The sequence below is a fragment of the Sorex fumeus genome, unplaced genomic scaffold, assembly GCF_029834395.1.
Source record: "Sorex fumeus unplaced genomic scaffold, SorFum_2.1 ptg000044l, whole genome shotgun sequence".
NCBI lineage: Eukaryota > Metazoa > Chordata > Mammalia > Eulipotyphla > Soricidae > Sorex > Sorex fumeus.
In genome coordinates this window covers 300,882-313,717 of record NW_026606101.1, presented here as the reverse complement: position 1 = coordinate 313,717, position 12,836 = coordinate 300,882, and the positions used below count along the sequence as shown (strand labels likewise).

The 12,836-nt window shown below is 58.1% G+C and overlaps 1 protein-coding gene across 2 annotated transcripts in view; it reads left to right on the top strand.

Moving 5' to 3' along the window:
* Positions 1 to 12,836, top strand: part of SLC12A5 (solute carrier family 12 member 5) — a 41,447-nt gene that overhangs the window by 19,495 nt on the left and 9,116 nt on the right. For both annotated transcript variants that reach the window (XM_056121221.1, XM_056121223.1), the window contains exons 7-16: positions 1,207 to 1,448; positions 2,289 to 2,500; positions 3,975 to 4,145; positions 4,910 to 5,008; positions 5,145 to 5,202; positions 9,892 to 10,066; positions 10,594 to 10,712; positions 10,928 to 11,026; positions 12,105 to 12,224; positions 12,447 to 12,551. In XM_056121221.1, coding sequence (XP_055977196.1) covers positions 1,207 to 1,448; positions 2,289 to 2,500; positions 3,975 to 4,145; positions 4,910 to 5,008; positions 5,145 to 5,202; positions 9,892 to 10,066; positions 10,594 to 10,712; positions 10,928 to 11,026; positions 12,105 to 12,224; positions 12,447 to 12,551 — 1,400 coding nt within the window. The remainder of the gene's footprint in view (positions 1 to 1,206; positions 1,449 to 2,288; positions 2,501 to 3,974; positions 4,146 to 4,909; positions 5,009 to 5,144; positions 5,203 to 9,891; positions 10,067 to 10,593; positions 10,713 to 10,927; positions 11,027 to 12,104; positions 12,225 to 12,446; positions 12,552 to 12,836) is intronic.

The window sequence follows — 12,836 nt, the reverse complement described above, 5'->3', positions numbered from 1 at the left end:
AAAAAAACTTTTTTTTTTTTTTTGCTTTTTGGGTCACACCCAACGATGCTCAGGGGTTCCTCCTGGCTCTGCACTCAGGAATCACTCCTGGCAATGCTCGGGAGACCCTATGGGATGCTGGGAATCGAACCCGGGTCCGCCGCGTGAAAGGCAAATGCCCTACCCGCTGTGCTATCACTCCAGTCCCCCCCAAAAAACTTTTTATCTAAAGTAAGAATAACTTTATCAGTCAATATAAATATATGTCACCCTTTTCCCTTTTGTTTCCTTTTATGTATTTTTTAAAATTGGTAACATGGTCTACAACTTTCCACAGCGTTGTTCTATTCTTGCCACGAATTCTTCGCCACATCCACTCCCAAAGTGTCACGAGCTCCCCCAGCCCCAGTGCCCTGAGGTCCCCTCTCTCTCCCCCACTTTGTCACCTTAGGTGGCTTTGGTTAGTCCACATGAGTGGGGTTTTTGTCTTGTTCCTTCCAACTAACTTCTCTTAGTGTGACACTTTCCACTGCACCCATGCTCACTCCCTCTCGGGCACGGTAGGGAGGGCGGCTGGGGTCTGGGAAACATGGAAGGAACTGTGGGTTAAACAGCGAGGACCCAGTGATTCTTGTGGGAGATTCAGTTCCATTCAGTTGGTGTTAGTTGAGCATCTACTCTGGACCTTATCCTGGCCTTGGCCTCATGGAGGGATAGAGAGAAAAGGGAACCTTCATGTGTCCTACCGCACAGTGGGACAGGAAATCATTGCCAGGTATCCACTATATGGAAACGGAGCCCTGGGTGCCCTGGGTTCAGTAGTGACTTCTCTTGAATGTTTTTTCCGCCTTTCTGCCGGACAGGATACAAGTGATCCACAGTTATTAAACATCAGACTTCATGTAAAAGGGTAGAAATTAGTTTCAAAGAAGCCAATAGTTGAAGGAAAGTTGAAGAAAATCTTGCTGATCTTGTTAAGTGAACGACTGCCCACATCATGGTAGTGATGGCACAAACTTCCCAGCGGGATGGTACAAACCACTCCAAGCTCTGGGTCATTTCCTGTCTTGCATTATTGCCAAGAGGCTGCCCTGAGCATCAATTTTTGGTTTGGGGTTTGTTTCCGCTCTGCCCCGAGTCTTCCTTGCGCTTAGATGATCTCCTAGGGGCTTCTCTGAGGTGGTCATTCCTGGGGGTCCTCACCCGGTCCTTTCCCTCTCCTCCCAGGCTTACCTCTTCCCGGCCATGGCCATCTTTAAGGCAGAAGATGCTAGTGGGGAGGCCGCGGCCATGCTGAACAACATGCGCGTGTACGGCACCTGTGTGCTCACCTGCATGGCCACCGTGGTCTTCGTGGGCGTCAAGTATGTCAACAAGTTTGCGCTGGTCTTCCTGGGCTGCGTCATCCTCTCCATCCTGGCCATCTACGCCGGCGTCATCAAGTCCGCCTTCGACCCCCCCAACTTCCCGTGAGTGCCGTGGCTCTGGGCCTCGGGCAGCCTCCGTCATCCTCTGGGGCTAGGTTTTGGGGTCCTCAGCTCCTGCCACCCCGCCCCAGCTCTCCCCAATAATTTTTCTGGCCTCTCCTGTGGGAGGGAAGATGGCTCCTGATGGGGAACTTCTGGGCGGGTAATGTTTGTGCCGGTGGGCAGAGTGTCGCATTCTGGACAGTCGCTTGCTGATGCAGGTTGACTGAGAGGAAACAAAAATAATTTCTGCGGGGCTGGAGCGATAGCACAGCGGGGAGGGCGTTTGCCTTGCACACGGCTGACCTGGGTTTGATTCTTCGATTCCCAGCATTCCATCCCATATGGTCCCCTGAGCACCGCCAGGAGTAATTCCTGAGTGCAGATCCAGGAGGAACCCCTGTGCAACATCGGGTGTGACCCAAAAAGCAAAAAAAAAAAAAAAGATTTCTGCAGGGATGAAAGGGATGCAAGAGAGATCTTTTCTGTGTTGTGGGGGACAGCCATGGTGTCGTATGCCTTCTCTGGGATGGGAAAGGGGGCCCAGGAGAGGGCCAGGGGTGGGGGTGGGGTTCCTCTCCCTGTGATGGGGCAAGGCTCAGCCACAGACGAGGCCGAGCCCGCTCTCCATGGTCCTGAAACGCACCTTGCCCTAAGTGCAGTTCTCTGCTCTGGGAGCGTTGAGACACTGGCACTTGGAGCTCTGTCCCGAGGAGATCAGAATCTTCGAGATGGTGCCCGGGCACCCGTGACTTCAAAAGGTCCCCAGTGCTTCTGCTGCCGCGCCCGGCAGGGTCAGAGCCCCCCTCCATCCCTCCCCCTGGTCTTACCCCCCTCCCCCAGGATCTGCCTCCTGGGGAACCGCACGCTGTCTCGCCACGGCTTTGATGTCTGTGCCAAGTTGGCTTGGGAAGGAAACGAGACAGTGACCACACGCCTCTGGGGCCTCTTCTGCTCCTCCCGCTTCCTCAACGCCACCTGTGACGAGTACTTCACCCGAAACAACGTCACGGAGATCCAGGGCATTCCTGGGGCCGCCAGCGGCCTCATCAAAGGTCTGGGGCAAGGGGGACAGCTGGGGTCTGGGAAACATGGAAGGGACTGTGGGTTAGACAGTGAGATCCCAGGGATTCTTTCTGGGGGACTCAGTTCCATTCACTCGGTGTTAGTTGAGCACCTACTCTGGGTCTTTATCCTGACCTTGACCTCATAGAGGGGTAGAGAGAAAAGGGAGCCCTTATGTGTCCTGCACAGTGGGACAGGAAATCACTGCCAGGCATTCACTGAGCACCTACTAAGTGCCAGGATCACAGGAGTATGGAGTCACAGCCCCTGTCCTCTAGGCATGGGAGCAAAGGAACTACTAAACGAACCGGGAGGGGACATGTGCACCAGGAGGCAAGAAAGGGCTCCCTGGAGCCTCCTGCTTGGAGATTTGGAAGGCAGAGGGAGATCTTTCCGCTCCACGAGGGGAATTACAGGCACAGTGGCCTGGCTGGAAGCACCAGATGGGGGCGATGAGTGCAGAGGAAGAGAGGGTGGTGGGAGAGAGGCCGTGTGGGCATGGGCAAGACATGGCCGTGTGTGCCAGAGGGTTTGGAATAAGGAGCTCGTGGCGAGATGGGCCTCCAGGAGTGCAGAGGCTGGCATCGGTGCAGGCAAGAGGCTGCCTCCTGACCCAGGCTGGTGTCTGCGGGAGAGGAATAGCCATTCCCTTGGGCGCTTTTTTGCACCCGTCACATCTCAGGCTGTCTGGGGACCATCTTGTCATGACTGGGGCTGTCAGGAGTGAGGGGTGGTGGCTGACTCCTGGCGTGGGGAGCAGCCAGGGAGTCGCTGATCACCCCAGTGCTTCGGGGCCTCCCTCTGCAACGGAGACTCATCGGGCCCCCAAATGCTAAAGGGGTCAGAGGGGAAAGCTGAGCAGCACGTAGGGGTCGTCATGGTGAGGGGTGGGAGGCTGGGTGTGGAATGAAGATGGGGGGGCTGGAGAGATAGCACAGTAGGTAGGGCATTTGCCTTGCATGTGGGTGACCCAGGTTCGAGTCCCAGGATCCCATCTGGTCCCCCGAGCACTGCCAGGAGTAATTTCTGAGTGCAGAGCCAGGAGGAACCCCTGAGCAATGCCGGGTGTGACCCAAAAACCAAAAGAAAAATGAAGACGGGAATAGCGGTGGGCGCCAGTGATGGGGCACTGCCCCCTCCACCCCCCATGAGAGATATGGATAAGGGGCTGGTTCAGGAAGGGTCCATTTGGGAGATGCTGCTTCTACCCGAGGTAGGCCCATAGGTGTCTGTGACCCCTGTCTGGGACTGTTGGGGGCAGGGGTGACTGGATTTGGAGCTGGGGCCCCCCACTTGGCTGGGAAGTTGGAGCTCGGAAAGCTCAGTGGGGATGAGGTCTTGCAGTGACGGGGACAGGGGCGGTGGAAGGGGTTTGCTACACACTGCTTTGTGCCATGGCGCGTCTGCCCCCCCACCCCCGAGCTCACCGACCCTTCAGTTCAGACTTTCCCGTGTGCCCCCCAGAAAACCTCTGGAGCTCCTACCTGACCAAGGGGGTGATCGTGGAGCGGCGGGGCATGGCCTCCGAGGGCCTGGCGGACGCGGCCCCCGTGGACATGGACCACCCCTACGTCTTCAGCGATATGACCTCCTACTTCACGCTCCTGGTCGGCATCTACTTCCCCTCGGTCACAGGTGACAGGGCACAGAGAGGGGGCAGCTCTGGGCACATGTGGGCAGAGACTCTGCATGTGTGGCGAGGGGGAATTTCTTTTGGGTTTGGGGGCTACACCTGGCAGTGCCGAAGGCTGACTCTGGGCTCTGCACTCAGGGATCACTCCCGGCGGTGCTCTGGGGACCCTATGGGATGCCAGGGCTGGAACCCGGGTCGACCGCATGCAAGGCAAATGCCCTCCCCGCTGAACTCTGACTCCTGCCCCAGAATGGGTTGTTTCTTAGTGCAGCAACTGCATGCTATGTGCAGAAGCTGATTATCCTGGCCTGAGGGGGCGGACGAGGGGAGGCGTGAAGAGCTTTAACCAGGCCCAGATCCTGGACCTGGTAACATCAGGACCAGATCCCAGTTTTGGAGCTGGTGCCCTCCCTCCCTCCCTCCCTCCCTTCCTTCCCTTGATCCATCCTTCCTTCCTTCCTTCCTTCCTTCCTTCCTTCCTTCCTTCCTTCCTTCCTTCCCTCCCTCCCTCCCTCCCTCCCTCCCTCCTCTTGTTATTTGGGGGGGATTTGGGCCACATCTGGTGATGCTCAGGGGTTACTCCTGGCTCTGCACTCAGGAATTACCTCTGATGGTGCTCAGGGGACCATATGGGATGCCAGGGATCGAACCCGGGTCAGCTGCGTGCAAGGCAAATGCCCTCCCCGCTGTGCTATCGCTCGGGCCCCCCTGGTGCCCTCTCTCCCCACTGCCTGACTGCCCGTCCTAGCCGCTTCTCTGTTCGCAGGTATCATGGCTGGCTCTAACCGCTCGGGGGACCTGCGGGATGCCCAGAAGTCCATCCCCACGGGCACCATCTTGGCCATCGCCACCACCTCCGCGGTCTGTATCCTGCGCTGCTGGGCCGGGGCCACTGCGGGCCGGGCGGGCAGGCGGGAGGGCAGCTGGAGCTGCTGCCTGTCCAGCGGGCTCCGGAGCGCAGGGCTGTGCGTCCCCAGGTTCTCCTTGACCCTGTACTGCAGACATCAGCTCCGTGGTTCTCTTCGGAGCCTGCATCGAGGGCGTCGTCCTGCGGGACAAGTAAGCGGGGAAGCATGTCTGCTCCCTCCCGGGAGTTGAGATGGGGGGACAGGGAGAGCCAGGAAGAGATGGGGCAGGGATGACGGGCAGACCTGTGCAAGGCACCTGGTGAGCACGAGACGGGGACGACCTTGACACTCACCTTCTTATGTTCTGTTTTGTCTGTACCAAGTCATCACGGCTCAAAGAGCCTGACCGGCAGCTCGTTTCCTTTAGGATAACATGCTTGCTTTAAAACAATTGGGCCAGGCTGGGGCTGGAGTGATAGCACAGCGGGTAGGGCGTTTGCCTTGCACGTGGCCAACCTGGGTTCAATTCCTAGCATTCCATATGGTCCCCTGAGCGCCGCCAGGAGTAATTTCTGAGTGTAGAGCCAGGAGTAACCCCTGTGCACCGCTGGGTGTGACCCAAAAAGCAAAAAAAAAAAAAAAAAAAAACCAACAATTGGGCCAGGGGCTGGAGCAATAGCACAGTGGGTAGGACGTTTGCCTTGCACTCGGCCGGCCCGGGTTCGATTCCCAGCATCCTATATAGTCTCCTGAGCACCGCCAGGAGTAATTCCTGAGTGCAGAGCCAGGAATAACCCCTGTGCATCGCTGGGTATGACCCAAAAAGAAAAATAAATAAATAAAATAAAACAATTGAATCAGAGAGATAGTACAACAGTTAAGGCACTTGCCTTGTAGGCAGTCGACCTGGGTTTGATTCCCGGCATCCCATATGGTCCCCTGAGCATTGCCAGGAATAATTCCTGAGTGCAGAGCCAGGAGTTGTCCTTGAGTATTGCCAGTTGTGGTCCCCCAAACAAAAAAACAAAAATAGATAAATTAATTTTAAAAAAATCTATGAATTCTGGATTGGAGAGCTAGTATAACAGATAGGGCATCGTCCTTGCCTGCGGCTGTCCTAGGTTTGATCCCCGGCATCCCATATGGTCCTCTGAGCACTGCCAGGACTAATTTCCTGAGTGCAGAGCCAGGAGTAAGTCCCGAGCATTGCTGGGTGTGTCCCCCCACCCTTCCCCAAGTATCTGTGACTTTAGGCAATAGTCTCTGAGGGCTGTGTGGGGGCCACTGCCCAACTGCCCAGCGTCCAGGGAGGAACGAAGCCCCAGTACCTGCAATTCTTCCTCAGAAGGAGCTCGTGGGGATCAGATCGGGGGGAACCACGCTTGGCCACACATGGGGCTGTCCGGGTGAAAAAGCAAAGCCTTCGGAAGTTCCCTGGAGGCTGCAGCCCCTGCTCAGAGGGGCAGGAAAGGCTTCGGCAGGGAGGTGGGGGGTGCCCGTGTGGGCCTCGCTTCGCCTTCCTGCTTCAGTGTGGAGCAGAGCACCCTTAGGCGCCAGATGGTGGGGTGCGCTTTGTAGGTGTGGAGACACGTGAGCAGAGGTTAAGGGGAGACACTGCTGAGTGTGTGTGTGTGTGTGTGTGCACATGAGTGTATGCGTGTTTGTGTGCATGTGCAGTGTGTGTGTGTGTGCATGTGTGTGTTTGTGTGCATATGCATGTGTGAGCACGTGCACACACGTGTACGTACATGCATGTGCATGTATGTACATACACGTGTGTGCACGTGCTCACACGTGTGTGCCCAGTGCTTTAAGCAGGTAGTTCTGGGTGCACACTTCCCTGCAGCGTTGGGCTGTGTGTGCACAGCCGCAGGAGAGGTAGAAGGTGCAGCCCCGAATGGTGACCTCCGTGGCTCCGTCCTGGCTTCTGCAGTGTCAACTGGGCACTTAAGGCCGGAAACTTAGGCTGGAGCCGGTCCTGGGGCCTGATTTGCAGTGCCAGGAACTGGAGCTTTGTTTCATTTTTGGTTTTGTTTTTGGGCCACACCCGGTGATTCCTGGCTCAGAAATTACTCCTGGCAGTGCTCGGGGGACCATATGGGATGCCAGGGATCAAACCCAGGGTGTGACTGTGTGCAAGGCAGTTGCCCTCCCCGCTATCCTATCGGTCCGGCCTTGGAACTTTATTTCATGGAAAATGGGGGAATACTCAAGGTTTTAAGTGGGGTGAGGGTAAATGGGATCATGAATGAATACGTTTGCACTTATCAAACCAGTCGGTGTTGTGTTGGGGGGCTAAAGTCACCTCTGCTTATTTCTTTTTCTATTATGCTTTTTTTTGTTTGTTTGGGGGCCACTTCCAGTGGTGCTCAGGGTTGACTCCTGGCTCTGTGCTCAGGGCTCAATCCTGGCAAAGCTGGGGTATTTTATTTTATTTTTTTGGGTCACACCTGGTGATGCACAGGAGTTACTCCTGGTTCATGCACTCAGGAATCACTCCTGGTGGTGCTTGGGGGACCAATTGGGATGCTGGGAATCAAACCCGGGTCGGTTGCATGCAAGGCAAACGCCCTACCTGCTGTGCTATTGTTCCGGCCCCCAAAGCTGGGGCGTTTTGGAGGTGCCAGGGATAGAACCTGGGTCAGCTGCATGCAAGGCAGGCACCCTGCCCTCTGTGCTATCTCCCTAGCTCCTATTATGTTTGTGACCTCCCACGAGATCACAGGGGTGCAGGGGGTATCAGGGTGTCCTGTGCCTGGTCCCCGCAGTCCTCACAGCCTGCCATCTGGCTTGCTGCCACTCCCACGTCTTAGGGAGAGGCCCTGTGAGCTGTTGAGGCTGCACCTCACACCCAGGGCAGTTGTCACTGTCAGATAGTCCTTGTCATTGATTCTCACACTGTCACCCCAGGAAGAGGCCAGAACCCCAGTCCTCTGATGGAGATGCTGCAGCCCCGACCGGCTAAGGGAATCCCCGTGACATTACACAGGCATTTCCGAGGTCTTGGAGTGTGTTCAGGCCCAGGACTCAGAATTCACAGGCCCGGGACTCAGCATTCCAGACCCAGGACTCAGCACTCAGGTCCAGGACTCAGCATTCACAAGCCCTTGGACTCAGCATTCATAGGCCCAGGACTTTGCATTCACAGGCCCAGGACTCAGCATTCACAGGCCCAGGACTCAGCATTCACGGGCTCCTTGTATTCTCTTATCTATCACAGAGGATGGGTTGACCATAAGCTTTCACAGCTGAGGAAACTGACACAATGTTAAACCTTACCCACTGTCACACAGATAAATATAGGGGTCTGAGAGATTGTACAGTGGCTAGGGCACTTGCCTTACATGCAGCCGACTAGAGTTTGATCCCCAGCATCCCTTATGGTGCCCTGAGCACTGCCAGGAGTAATTCTTGAGCAGAGCCAGGAGGAACCCAGTACTCCTGGGTATGGCACAAAAATGGAAGGAAAGAATGAAGGGAGGAAGGGAGGGAGGGAAGGAGGGAAGGAGGAAGGAAGGAGGGAAGGAAGGAAGGGAGGGAGGGAAGGAGGGAAGGAGGAAGGAAGGAGGAAGGAAGGAAGGAAGGAAGGAAGGAAGGAAGGAAGGAAGATGCATTATCTTTATTGGACAAGCAACAGACTTTTACAGGTCTCTAGAAGGAAACAGACATTGCAAAAATATTCAGGAATGTTCAGGATACATTGTTGGTTTAGAATGTCCTGGGCTTCTAGACCTCAATGTTGTTTTTCTATAGTTACATAGTTTCATGATATTTGCCTTGGTTACATATTGATACACTTTAGCAACATGTTCTGCCATAAGAACTGGAAAGAGCCAGCTAGAAAAACAAGGAAGTCAACCCTTAGATTGTGTAACCCCAAGACAATGGTTTCTATAAACCAGCTTTTAGACAACATGTCCCCAGGACAAGAACTTTCTTTTTTTTTTTTTCCTTTCTTTTTGGGTCATACCCCGTGATGCTCAGGGGTTACTCCTGGCTCTGCACTCAGGAATTACTCCTGGCGGTGCTCAAGGGACCAAATAGGATGCAGAGAATCCAACCCGGGTCGGCCACGTGCAAGGCAAACGCCCTCCCTGCTGTGCTATCGCTCCAGCCCAAAGACTTTCTTAATATTAACTAGAGCAGACTCCCAACAGGAATGTAATGGCCATCCTACCTTGAAAGCATCTGATCTCAGAAGCTAAGTGGGGTTGCAGTTTTAGGACCAGGGAGATAGTACAGCAGATAGGATGCTCCCCTTGCTCGCAACTGACCTGGGTTCGATCCCCAGTACCACATATGAATCCTTGAATGAACCAGGAGGTATCCCTGAATGCAGATCCAGGAATAAGTCCTGAGCCAGGTGTGGCCCAAAAGCTATAACCCAGACAACAGGGTCTTGAATTTTCCCCTCCACTCCTGTCTCGCTGTTTCAGAAATACAGTTGTGGGACCAGAGAGGTGTACAGCAGGAAGGGTGTTTGCCTTGTCTGTAGCCAACTGGGGTTTGATCCCTGGCATCCCGTAGGGTCCCCCAAGCACCACCAGGTGTGATTCCTGAGTGCAGAGCCAGGAGTAACCCCTACGCATCACTGGGTGTGACCCAAAAAGTAAGAAAAAAAAAAAGAAACACAGTTGAGGGCCTGAGAGATAGTACAGCGGGTACGGCCCTTGCCTGGCATGCTGCCAGCCTGTTCTGGTTTGATCCCGGACCCCACCTATGGTCCCCTGAGCATTGCCAGGGCTCTCTTCTGAGCACAGGACCAGGCACAGCTCCTGAGCACCACTGGGTGTGACCCCTCAAGGCCTCCAAATGATGATGATGATGACAGGCTGGGACAGTAGCTCAGTGCACGGGCGCTGGCCTTGCGTGCGGCCAACTCCCCTGCTGTCCCTTGCAGGTTCGGTGAAGCTGTGAACGGCAACTTGGTGGTGGGCACCCTGGCCTGGCCGTCCCCCTGGGTCATCGTCATCGGCTCCTTCTTCTCCACCTGCGGGGCGGGGCTCCAGAGCCTCACGGGGGCCCCGCGCCTGCTGCAGGCCATCTCCCGGGATGGCATCGTGCCCTTCCTGCAGGTCAGTGAGCACCGGCCACGCTGTGCCGGCTAGCCAGGCCCCAGGGCCGAGCCATAGCCAGCCAGGGGTTGTGACGGGGCTGGGCGGGCCAGGTCTGTGTGGGGAAATCTGTCTCCTGTCACAGCGGCCTCTTTAGTTGGGGTGACTGGGTAGGGACTCGGGCCGGGGGCCAAGGGGCGAGAACAGGGCAGCTATGGCCCTGGCACTGCCCAGCCGGGCCGTCTCCTCCCTCTTCATCTCACAGGAGCCCCCTGGCTCCCCCGGGGTCATTTGAACCTCATGGCACTGGGGGTCCCAGATAGGGGGCAGGGTTATACAGCGGCACCTGGTGGGGGTTCCAGGTGGCGGGTCATACAGCAGCACCTGGTGTTCCTTTGGGATGGACTCTCCCGGGGGTCGACCCTGAGAGTCTGCGCCGTCTCAATTTTGGGGGCTCCTGCTGCGGTGCCCCCCAGCTCAGGGCAGAGAGGGAGAGACACGGGGTGTCCTCGGGGACGGCGGCCTTGGTGACAGCGGCTGTGTTGCAGGTCTTTGGCCACGGCAAGGCCAACGGGGAGCCGACGTGGGCCCTGCTCCTGACCGCCTGCATCTGCGAGATCGGCATCCTCATCGCGTCCCTGGACGAGGTCGCGCCCATCCTGTCCATGTGAGTGCCCGGCCGGCCCCTGCAGCTGTGGCAGGGCAGCCCCGCCAGCTGGCCACGCATCTGTCGGGCGTGTGGATCACACAGCAACTCCAGAGTCCCGGGTGCGGTCGGGCCCCTTCCCGAGCGCCAAGCCTGACGTGGGGGGGTCTCCCCGGCCTCTTTCCTCCCCCACTCCCCGCGTCCCGCCCGTCTCCCCCGGCCACTCTCTGTTCCAGGTTCTTCCTGATGTGCTACATGTTTGTGAATCTGGCCTGCGCCGTGCAGACGCTGCTCAGGACCCCCAACTGGAGGCCGCGCTTCCGTTACTACCACTGGTGGGTCCCCTGCACACCTCCAGGCCCCGCCCTGACAGATCCCCAATCCTCTGCCAGTCCCCACCCTGCCAGCCCCAGGCCCCGCCCACCCCTGCCTTGCTGACCCCTGACCCCATTGACCCCCATCTCACCGACGCCCAGCCCTGCTCACCTCCTGGCCCCGCTGACCCCCGTCTTGACTGACCCTGACCCCACTGACCCCCATCCCATTGACCCCTAAGCCCTGCTCACCTCCTGGCCCTGACAACCCCCACCCTCAGAATCCCCACCCTGACAGACCCCTAAGAATCCTCCGCCAACCCCTGCCCTGCCAGCCATCAGCCCCACCGACCCCCAACCCCGCTGATCCCTGGCCCTACGAACCCCCCACCCCCCCGTCCCTGCGACCCCTAGCCCTGCTGACCCCAGTCCCTTTGACTCTCCGCCACACCTCCGCCAGCCCATTGTCTCCCACCTGAGGGTCCCAGACTTACACAAAGGCCTCCCCACCCCCCATATCCCAGCCAGCCCGAGAAGCGGGTCTCCTGGTCGCGGCCAACAGTCAGGTCCGGCAGTATAAGCCGTCGTGGCCAACTCTGTCCCTCTTGGGAGCCTTGTCTGTGCGTCTGTGTAAGGGCCCCGTGACACTGCCCAGTCTACTCTCAAGAGAGGCCAAGACGTGGGGCGCGGTGCCCTCCCTGCCCTTCTCCGTCACCACGCCCCCCCCCCCCAGCAATCAGGGCAGCGTCATCCATCCTGTTTTTACTGAAGAGAAAGACCCCACACCGGGAAGGGCTGCAGGCACACTGCCCCAAAGCCACGCGGCGAGACCGTGGCCCCAGTGGGTCAGAACTCCCAGCCTGGCACCCCTTGGGGCTCCTGCCCTGTCCGTGGCCTCTCCCCTAGACGCCCCTGCCTCAGGGCCCCCCTGGGCCCAGGCATCGAGACAGCTGAGCGGTGGGGAGGGCGGTGGGAGATAGTATTGACAGTGCCCCTCCCCCTGCCATGCCCCCTGCTCCTGCCCCTCTGATGCTTGCCGTCTGGGTGCGAGTGGCCGCCCGGCCAGGACTCAGCGCCCGTCCCCCCCTCCCCGGCGCAGGACTCTCTCCTTCCTGGGCATGAGCCTGTGCCTGGCCCTTATGTTCATCTGCTCCTGGTACTACGCGCTGGTGGCCATGCTCATTGCTGGACTCATCTACAAGTACATCGAATACCGTGGGTGAGTGTGGGGGTGGTGGGGGGCGGGCCAGCTGGGATGTGGGGCGGGGTCCGAGGCTCAGTGGACGGGGGTTGGGGCAGCCTTGGAGCTCGGAGGGGCCTGGGAGGGGGGATTTCAGTGATGTGGAGCAGGGGCCTGGCCACACCCGGCGTCCGCAGTGAGTGGCTGGCTAAGTTTGGGGTGGGGGGGTGGCCCCCTCTGATTCCCGGTTCTGGCCCCCAGGGCGGAGAAGGAGTGGGGTGATGGTATCCGAGGCCTGTCCCTCAGCGCCGCCCGCTACGCCCTGCTGCGCCTGGAGGAAGGGCCCCCGCACACCAAGAACTGGAGGTCAGCGGCGGGGGTGCTGGGGAGGGCCGTGGGGTGGGGTGGGGGTCTCCCTGCCCCGCTGTCAGGGCGAGTGGGTGCCCTCTCACCGCCAAGAGCCTGGAGTCACCGCTCGCCCTGGGATCTCCGCCGCCTCTGACCCTTCCTGCATGCCCCCCTCGCACCCCGACTCGTCCCCGAGGACAGGGCCGGGCAGTGCTGTCTGCACCCCGCTTCTCCCGGCCAATGTCGGCCAAGCTGGGGTTCCATTCTTGGCTCGGTTTTCCCACGGTTTTGCCATCCTTACGG